Source organism: Camelina sativa, chromosome 4 (assembly GCF_000633955.1).
Source record: "Camelina sativa cultivar DH55 chromosome 4, Cs, whole genome shotgun sequence".
NCBI classification, from domain to species: Eukaryota; Viridiplantae; Streptophyta; class Magnoliopsida; order Brassicales; family Brassicaceae; genus Camelina; species Camelina sativa.
In genome coordinates, this window is record NC_025688.1 from 4,110,285 (window position 1) to 4,120,264 (window position 9,980).

A 9,980-nucleotide genomic window follows, 5' to 3' on the forward strand; every position below is an offset into this window, starting at 1 on the left:
TTTACCAACCTGCACATTGAAAATGACGATAAAATGGGTTTGATTCAGACATTGCCAGGTCAGGATCAGGACAAGTGGATACACGAAAACGAATTTTATCAAATTCACTGTTTTATTGTATGGCAGAAGAATTTTATGGTGGGATCAGCTCACAGAGGATAAATCTCTCAGAAGTCAGACCACACACACACACTTGCAAAGCAAAAAGACAAGAACAGCTCTAACTGTTTCTTGTCTTGGAAAAATGTGGAATTCATCAAAGATAAAACTTAGAGTTGCGTAAAATAAAAGAGTTTTGAGAAACTTTCTTTTCTAAAACAAAAGACGTAACTCTAGATATGACCCAGGTTTGGTTTGACTGTTACTCTGCAACTGTAACTACGAAACCCTAAAAAAGCTATATGTCTAAAGGAAGAAGAAGCAAAAAGTTTCGATTTTTAAGCGAACCCAGTTCGCGAAAAGGGAATAGAAGCATACCAGACTTCAAATTAGCCAAGATTAGATCGATTCACTAAAGGTAGATCGATTCTTGCTTTCAGAATCTTGCTGATTCAATCGATTCCTGGTGGTGGTTGAAAGAGCTCTGGACTTTGACAAATGGCGTGAGGATTTCGTTTGATTTAACGGTTCTTGTGAATCGCTCTTCAAAATTTGAAATTTCATTGCTAAAGTGTGAGAATAAGTTCAACACGAATGATTAGATTCTTGGTTACTATTATTCTCACTCCTTTTTGATATTTTGAAAATTATGAAAGTTTCCCCAATTTTATTGTTTCCAATTTGGTTTAAAACCAAGATTGAATTACATAGAATATAAACCAATTAAGGGTTTAATTGTTACCCCAAATAAACCAACAACCAAAAACTTTGGATTCGCTTAATTTAAAATTTCCAAAACACTCATAAAACAAACAATCAGCCAACAAATTTTTGTACAAATCTCAAGAAGATTCAAGCATGGTCATTCCATTTCCATCTCCGTCCCGCTTCTTCGAGAAGCTTAGCTCTCGCTTGGCTTACCCTCGCTTCATCCTCTACCCAAGATCTGCATTTCATTCACTCATGACTGGTTACAACTTTTCCAAAGATCAAAACTTTGCTACAATGATAATAACCATTACCTTAGAATCCGAAGAGCTTCGATTTCAGCTTCAAGGACAGATCTTTTATCGACCAGCGATTCAAGTTTTGATTGTAAGTCACTTAACATCTCTTGTAACTTGCTGTGCTCAGTCAGGTAAACAGATTTATCAGATATTAGCCTCTGAGACATCTCATCAATCTCCTCACTCAAGCTTTGAAGCAACTGTTTCTGACATTCTATAGCTGATTTCTCTTTCAAACGCTCGGCAAACCACTTCTCCTGATCCCTTTTTTCATCTTCTAATTCACTAACTCTGGAGAGATTCAGCTCGTCCATCTCAACTCTTCGGGATCTCTCTACCTGAAGCTTTTCATCCCAAAACTGACTTATTTCCCCTTTTTCTAGCAACTCGACTTTGATTCTTTCCATCTCAGCTTTCTGTGAGAGGGACAATGCTTCTAACCGTGATACCTCTGCTGAGATAGCTTTCACCATCTTACCGCTTGTTAATGCTACAGCCACTTGTGCTTTTGTTACAGGTCTATTTGGCTGAAACCGCTTAATCCTACCTGTAAATTTTGAAATCTTCATTCTGTTGTAACGCATACGCACATCAACGATCGAACGAAGAAGGAGAAGGTCAGAACAAAGAGAGGTAGAAGAATACCAAAAACATTTCTGATGGTACTCTGGTCACCCATCAAGAAGTCCAAGAAAAATCCGAGGGCCATATCGGGATTGAGATTCTTCGTGTCTATATAATCTACCTTTGTCCTTGATATCTGGACTGTAAACAAGTCAGGCTTTTAAAAAGATAAAAAAGCATTTGATAAGCATCACCCTTATGCCTAAAATGTTAGTAAAACTTAATCACTCACACCTCTTCCATAATTTCTGGATGGAAACCACACTCCAATTGAGCTTTCCAGTTTACCAAATCGAGCCGGGAAACAAAACTGTAGCCACCATATATATGTTAAAACAATTAGTATACAGTAAACAACAAGACAAATAAATAGCAGATGAAGAAAGCTAATCTCCTTTACACCTTTCAGGATTAAAATTAATGTTTCCCAAGTCATTTCGAGAATCTTCTCTGCTGAGCTTGCTGGAAGTAATGCCTGCCTCTGCCAAGGCTGAAAGAAAAATCAAAATAATCAATCAATTAAAGAAGTTCTAATAAACTACTAAACCAAAGTAGAAATGTCTCTTATCGATTTTACCTTGAATGTACTCGAAATCAGGGTCTGCGGTATTTATATCATCAAATGCAGGAATTGAAGAGCCAGCTAAAGCTACTGCTGGCACAATCCTGTGCATTGGATTTCTAAAGGCAAGAGAAACACATCGTGTCAGTCCACCACAAACGCTAAGAGACTTATCATATTCGGAAAACAATGTGCTTCAAGTATCATTACCTCTCTAATAACAAATTTGAACGAACTAGCCATCTAGCATACTCTCGCTTAGTACACAACTCGTCTGCCACTACATCATCCTCAATTATCTGAACAACTTAATTACAAGTGACATGTTCATGATCAGAGCTGGTCAATAAGGCTCAAACTTAAAGTCAAACAGTTGTGTGAGGGCAAGTTTCTCGAAATAAACCTTTAGTTTCTTTAAAACTGCTATTGCTTCTTGTTGAGCGGCATCCACAGCAACCGGAGTGATGACACGGTGAGCTTTTCCAGTAGATGCTAAAGTAAACACAAGGAAACTCGAATTAAGACTTGTTATAGCAATTTGCCTCAAAATTTACCAAAATTAGAACTTACTAGTGTCAACAGTATCTGAAACATAGTCAACGCCTTCAGAGTTAGCCTCAGAAGCAGGATTACTCTCATCATTGAACAGAGTTTCACTCTCTTCATTCTCACTCTGATCCAAATCAACACTTTGATAATGCATAGGATTACTAATGCTAAATCTAAAACCTGTCAAAAAGAAACACAAAACCCAGAATCTCAAATTAAACAAATCCTACAAAAACTCAAGTCATCATCAAGGGAATAAATACAAAAGAGTTGAACCTCTTCTGGAGATTGAGAAGTAAGCAATAGTAGCTAATACAACAGCAAGTGAAGATCCAACACCAGTGATTACAACATTCCTCCACTCTGAAACCCCAAAACAAAACAAAAGATTCAAAATCAAATTACAAACACATAAAAGTTGAGACATTTCTTTGATTTTTTTCCCACTAACTTTTTTTAGTTTTCGAATGAGCTTGATCTTCAATGAGAGCCCAACCACCATATTTGTCTTTAGAAGCTTGAGAGACCCATGAAGTACCGGAGAGAGAAGCGACGATGCGGAATCGTGGTGGTTTGTTAGGAGGAGGAACGAGTAATGGGAGAGTGAGACGATGTCGTATAAGTAGTAAAGGTGTGGTTTTTGGGAAAAGGAAGGTCGAATTTGGGGACTTTTTGACGGAGAAAGAGCTCATTTCTTGACTAGAGGATTAGGGTTTTTCTGGGGAGTGGATGCTTCAATGATCGAAGTAGAAGAAGCAGCGAGCGAGAGTAGATGGGGAAGGGAGGGGAAGAGATGCGACGCTACTGTGTGTGTGATACATCAAAACTATCCTTCTAATTGATTCCGAGGGTTCCGGTTTGTGTTAATTCTAATCTCCTGGTTTAATCTCGGTTAAAATCATTATCATCCCAATGATTCCGAGGGTTTTGGTTTGTGCTTATTATCCGGTTTAGTCTCGTTTATAACTATCATTTGAAATGGAATCCCTCATCAAGACATCAACTGTATGGAGAAATGGGCACTAGTATCTTCCTCAGATTCATTACTGTTATCTCAAACTAATTACTTATAAACTCATATTCTAAATTTATTATGAAATGGTTTTTTACTAGATATAGGTTTTAACCACACCAGTTATACAAGCTTGTTAACAATAAGAAAAATTTCCAGGAAAATCAACAAAATTCACAAAATCTTCTTCATTTGTCATAATAAAGTTGCACATGCACCAAGGTTAAAAACAAAATCTTAAACTCCACAAATGATTATTGATTTTTTTTTTCTCGTATTTCTCACAATTTGTGTGTTTTTCGTGAATACAGATACTTGTAACATTGAAGAATAAACTAAAATAATAATTGAGTCTACTTACTTTCACGTCTAGTCATCCATTATGTGGTAATCAGATTTTTTATTCTCACAGAATCACAGTTGGACTATTCATGGGAGTAAGTAATAGTATACAATATTATATCATTTAAAACTTACAATTTGTAATGTATTTATTTAACTTATATCACACATAATATAGAATTTAGAATATAGAGATATTCGGAAAGTCGGTATATTTTTGTTTGTTTGCTGTAATAAATTAATTTTTTTTTAGAATTTACATCGTTAGAAGATATAATATTTTTGTTTATTTGATGTATACAATATATTATTGTTTATTTATCGTATTTGTATCATGATTATGTGAAAATTAGGAATTTGAAAGTTTCCCAATTTTATTGTTTCCAATTTGGTTTAGACCAAAACTGAATTACATAATCAATTAAGAGTTTAATTGTGTCCCCCAAATAAACCAACAAACCAATTTTTTTGGATTTGCTTAATTTTCAGATTCCAAACACTTATAACATAACAAACAATCACCCATCAAATTTTTGTACAATCTAAAGAAGAATATACGGATGTGGAGGTATGAACATCTGCTTAGAGGCACTAGGGGCGGTTTGATTCTATTGACCCATGACAATTATTATGTTGATTGTATTAAATCTCTCCATGCTTTTGGTTTTTAAACAGTTGTGATTTATCACAAAGAAGCATGTGCCAACTGAAGCCTTTTGGATTTAGACTGGCTATACCATTCAAAGTATGTATGAACTTCTTAAAAAGGAAGATGACGACCGAAGATGAAGATGAATATTTGTTATTTTTGAAGTAGTTTCTGATCTTAGTTTTTGTGTAAAAAACTATTTTGAATCCATTCATGATTTTGAAGAAAAAAAAATTCTTATAAAATAGGGAATCTTGTTTTTAAGTGTTTTTGACAATTTTTGGAATTTCAACCTTGCCGACACCAAGACAAATATCTGGATTTTGAGCTTATTCTAAAAGTGAAAAAGACAACCAAAATCTATGTAGTTTGAGTTTCTTTCTCAAAATAGGAAATCTAATTTTTAAGATATGGTCCTTGAGCTTATTCCAAGTATAACCTAATGTTACCATAATCTATATATTTTGGGTTGTCCCTCAAGAAACAATCAATCACATTTTATTCTTATTTATTTTGCAAAAAAAAAATATAATTCATCAACATAATACTAAAACTAAATAAACTATCATTTAAGCTTTTAAAGAAACCAAAATCTATATCAAAAATTAAAAACCAGAAAAATCTAAATCTAAAAGCAACATAATCAAAAGGAAAAAAAATCCAATTTTTTTTTGAAAATTAAACTACAAACTTTCATGACCTTATTAATTTTACCAACTCACTAATGTGGTACATTGAGAAAACAATCGATTGAATTCGAATTCTAACATATGCAAAAAAAAATCTACTACATTAGATTAAAGTGTATGTTTTTTTTATAAGTGAAGTTAATTACACTAAGATTGACTGAATTAACAAAAACGATAAAATTTATTGATTGGCTTAAAGATTATCTTAATTGCTAAAAAAATTGATATTATTTTTGTGGCAGTTGGCAATTGGCATTGTTGTCGAAACAAAAACATAAACTCTCAACAACAATTACATAAAGGATTGGATAAGATACAAAATTATCGTTTGCACTAGGTTTGTATATTGTTCTAACTTTATCCCTTATCTTATAGTAAGTTTTACTACGACATATATATCAAGTAGTAACTTGAATGTATTTCATATTTTGTTTTCATACGAAATGTATTCTATTTTTCTTCTTTAATTATATGCAAATAAAATATTTATACTTTGTTTAGTTTAAAAAATTTAAATAGTTTTTAAAGAGATTTTATATATATTATGTATTTCTTTTCTATTTTTGTTATTTTATTATTTGAGATGTTCTAATCTCATCTAATGAAGACCATTTGATATGATTTGGCTTGCATGTAAACTCTTNTTTTTTTTTTTTTTTTTTTTTGTAGCTTTTACTATTATTGAAGTAGTTAAGAAACTCTGCCACACTTGGTTATATATTTTATAATTGACATTTTAAGATAATTAACTTAATTTTCAAATTCTTTTTAGTCTATGGAGCACATTTTTTTGAAAGTCAATAATATACCATCGTTTTTATAATTTTATTAAAGGACATAAAATATTATTTGACATTTTTACCATTAGTGTATATTATTTAGACATATAAAAAATCATGTGATGTTGGTTTTAACATATGATGAACAGAAATAGTATGTTGTATATCATTTAATTGTTGCAACATTCTATTAAAATGTTGTCACGCTTCCTTGGTGAAATACTAGGAGTCTACTGTCGAATTAGCGAAACAAAGCTCAATATCAGGCTGTTTCATCATGAGAAGACTTAAGTATGGTACCAAATGACTTCTGGCCGAAGCAAGGAGATATGATCGTGTTGTTTAAATGGGTAGAGTATATGTATGTTGAGCCGTTGAGAATAGGTGTGATGAATGCATAGATATTCCCGTAATTAACTAACAAATGCATGTTCTACAGAGCCAAAGAACAAAACCTATCAAATGCATGTTTTGCAAGCAAACCACACAAAACCTGGCTACAAAATACAGTGAACTATTATAATTTATAGTAAAAAAATGTGAAATGAGTCGATTTGAAATCTTCGGCAAAAAGCACATTAATGCTGGCAATAAAACTAACATTTCCAAAGTTTAACACGTAAAAGAATAATTCTCCACTAATAAAATTAGTGTCAAGTAAATAATCTGAAAAAAATCTATTCGGATATGTAGACAAATACAGTACTAGTTTTTATCATGCCAAAGAAGATAGTGAACACACAAAGTCAACATTGACGTATCAAGCCACACACGCACTGTACAAACGGTAAATTCGTTTTAATATGTCTATTAGCAATTACTATTTAGTAGTAGTAGATTGCTACAAAGAATAATAAAGCACCTTTATCCCATTATATTAATAAACAAATCCCAATAATGAAGTACAAATACTGTAAATTTCAAAGGCACATCTCAGAAGAGCAATAAGAAAAGGAAAAAAAAAAAAGGAAAAAAATCATTGTCAATAATCAATAGACATTAAATTCAATAGCTTCCTTGATCCTTGTGCTTCCTCCATCCTATTTTCCACATTAGCCCTCTTCTTTTTCACATACACAACACACACACAAAAATAAAAAGTAGAAGAAGTAAATACGTTATACGTGTATGAGATATGGGAACAAATGCCACATTTACTATTATGTGACAGAGACAACAACATATAACCAAATGTCTTTCTCGTTACAGTCCCTCGATTTCATTTTTTCATTTTACTTTTTTTAATGTAACGTTTTGTTAGCTATAATATTAATAATAATGAGAAACCCCATTGACTCCCAACGACCTCTCGCTCTCTCTTTAATAAATAATAGTAACACCAATTGATAAAGAAACCCAGAGATAACCTCAAACCCAAAAAAAATCCACAAACCTTTGTTTTGTCTCACTTCCTCCACAATGTCTTGGATTCACTCTGTTTTGTTCCTTCTTCTAACTTTCCGGTGGTGCGTCGTCACTGGAGAATCATCTCCCGAGGTTACTGATGATGATGGAGCTCCCATGGAGAAAACAGAACGAGAAGCTCTTTACTCAGCTATTCAAGGATTTGTTGGTGATTCTTGGAATGGCTCTGATCTTTATCCTGACCCTTGTGGTTGGACTCCTATTCAGGTTTTTTCTCTCTTCCTTCTAAATAATTACAAGTCCTTGCTTTAGCCTTTATGCTGCTAGTTTCTTGAGATTTCTTGAATTTGTTTAAAAGATTTTGAGAAAGATTTTGTTTTGTAGCTGTCTGAATTATTCTTTTTTTTCTTCAAAGTGTTTGTTCCACTTTGAAATTTCCATAATCAGTAAGTGAAAATTTTAAGCTTCAACGCATCAAAGTGTATGCTATTTACGTGTAAGATCTCATTTTTGTTTCTTTAAATGTATTTTGGATTCAATTATATATGTACAATAATTGGCCCACAAACAACAAAATTCCTTTATTTTTTATTCTTTCAATAATTTGAACCTTTTTTTCTTTTTTTTTTTCTTTTTGGAATTTCAGGGTGTTTCTTGTGATCTCTATGGTGACTTGTGGTATGTCACGGATCTAACCTTAGGTCTTGTTCACGAAAACTCGCTTCCTTGCGTCACAAGTTTGGAGATAAAGCCACAGTTATTCAAGCTCAAGCACTTGAAATCTCTCACGTTCTTCAACTGCTTCATGTCGCCGATAACAATAGCTAAAGAGGATTGGATAAACTTGGGAAGTAGCTTAGAGTCTCTCGAGTTCAGATCCAATCCTGGTTTGAATGGTGAACTTCCTGAAATAATTGGTACTCTCACGAAGCTGAAGTCTTTGGTGGTTCTTGAAAACGGGTTTAACGGGAAAGTACCGGCGAGTCTCTGCAATCTAACGAGGTTACAACGGCTGGTTCTTGCGGGAAACTTGTTCAATGGAACGATACCGGATTGTTTCAATGGGTTTAAAGATCTACTGATCTTGGATATGAGTCGAAACTTATTCTCAGGGACGTTGCCTTTGTCTATTGGAGAGATGGTTTCATTGCTTAAGCTTGACCTAAGCAACAACCAATTAGAAGGGAAGTTGCCTCAAGAAATCGGGTTTTTGAAGAATCTGACACTTTTGGATCTGAGGAACAATAGAATCTCTGGAGGGTTGTTCGAAAACGTTGTAAAGATTCGATCTTTAACTGATCTTGTTCTATCAGGGAACCCAATGGGTAGTGATGACGACATGATGGGAATAAAGTGGGAGGATATGGGTAGTTTAGTCATTTTGGATCTGTCAAAGATGGGTTTAAGAGGTGAGATTCCTTCTGGTTTAGCAAGTTTGAAAAGATTGAGGTTTCTTGGTCTGAACGACAACAACTTGACCGGTACAGTCCCATCAAAAGAGCTCGAGACTCTGCCTTGTCTCGGTGCTCTGTACATTAACGGAAACAATCTAACGGGAGAGCTTGGTTTCTCAAGAAACTTCTATGAGAGGATGGGGACAAGATTTAAGGCTTCAAAGAATCCAAATCTTTGTCAGCATGTCGTGTCAGAATCTCATCAGCAATGTGTTGGATTGAAGCCTTGCATGATGGAGAAGACAGAGGGTGGTTTGGTAATTAAACAAACGTGGAGCAACCTTAAGAAGGAGAAGGAGGATGAGTCAAGTTCATCAACGGGTGTGATGGTTACTAGACATGTGTTGTCAAATGGGTTCATATGGGATTTGCTGCTTTTGGAGCTTTCTCTTGTTCTTGTCTTATATTATTATTATTATTGATATAATTTTATTTTATTTTGGTTACTTTGTTAACTTTTTGTATGATGGTTAATAGTGTCGATGTGTTGGTTGATAGATTTTGATGTCGGTGTTTGCTTAATTAAGAGAAGAAAATCAAATCCTTCTTGGATGTAACAAGTCTGATTTCTTCTCCATCTGTCTTAATCTAATTTCTTTGTATATGTTTGTAACTTTGTATTGTTATAATGTAATTTCTTTTTATAACTAACAAATTTGGGTAATAGTTTTAGTATTATACTATTATTGACAAGTCAAAAACTCTTGAGTCACGATTCACTTGATAATACATTTAAGTGTTAAAATAAAACGAGAACCAAGACTTTTCGACTGACGTTACAATGTTACATTTATCTATCAGACTGTATTAAGTATTAACAAATAGTGAGATAGTTTGTTACTATTTATA

The 9,980-nt window shown here is 33.6% G+C and overlaps 2 protein-coding genes across 3 annotated transcripts; one reads left to right on the forward strand and one right to left on the reverse strand.

Annotated features, from left to right (window-relative positions):
- On the reverse strand, nt 747–3,650 carry LOC104779768. 2 transcript variants are annotated; one of them, XM_010504152.2, is made up of 11 exons: nt 3,293–3,649; nt 3,118–3,204; nt 2,863–3,021; nt 2,696–2,784; nt 2,503–2,591; nt 2,308–2,411; nt 2,133–2,220; nt 1,965–2,040; nt 1,752–1,866; nt 1,122–1,653; nt 747–1,045 (listed from the first exon to the last, which is right to left on the reverse strand). In XM_010504152.2, the coding sequence occupies exons 1-11, from the start codon at nt 3,531–3,533 to the stop codon at nt 952–954; spliced, it is 1,674 nt and encodes a 557-aa protein (XP_010502454.1). In that variant the 5' UTR covers nt 3,534–3,649; the 3' UTR covers nt 747–951. The 2 variants fall into 2 exon arrangements, with proteins under 2 accessions (XP_010502454.1, XP_019100060.1); XM_019244515.1 differs by having other exon boundaries at nt 998–1,066; nt 3,293–3,650.
- LOC104779769 (piriformospora indica-insensitive protein 2-like) lies at nt 7,585–9,706 on the forward strand. Its single transcript, XM_010504153.2, has 2 exons — nt 7,585–7,944; nt 8,324–9,706. Exons 1-2 carry the CDS (start codon nt 7,732–7,734, stop codon nt 9,551–9,553), a joined length of 1,443 nt encoding a protein of 480 aa, XP_010502455.1. The 5' UTR covers nt 7,585–7,731; the 3' UTR covers nt 9,554–9,706.

Bases quoted from the DNA above. Each gene is read 5' to 3' on its own strand.
- LOC104779768 (XM_010504152.2), bottom strand. From the start codon at position 3,533: ATGAGCTCTTTCTCCGTCAAAAAGTCCCCAAATTCGACCTTCCTTTTC. The intron at 2,221-2,307 runs GTAAAATCGATA...TTTTTCTTTCAG, and splicing joins TGATTTCGAGTACATTCAAG to CCTTGGCAGAGGCAGGCATT. The intron at 1,046-1,121 runs GTAATGGTTATT...AATGAAATGCAG, and splicing joins GAAGCTCTTCGGATTCTAAG to ATCTTGGGTAGAGGATGAAG.
- LOC104779769 (XM_010504153.2), top strand. From the start codon at position 7,732: ATGTCTTGGATTCACTCTGTTTTGTTCCTTCTTCTAACTTTCCGGTGG. The intron at 7,945-8,323 runs GTTTTTTCTCTC...TTGGAATTTCAG, and splicing joins GTGGTTGGACTCCTATTCAG to GGTGTTTCTTGTGATCTCTA.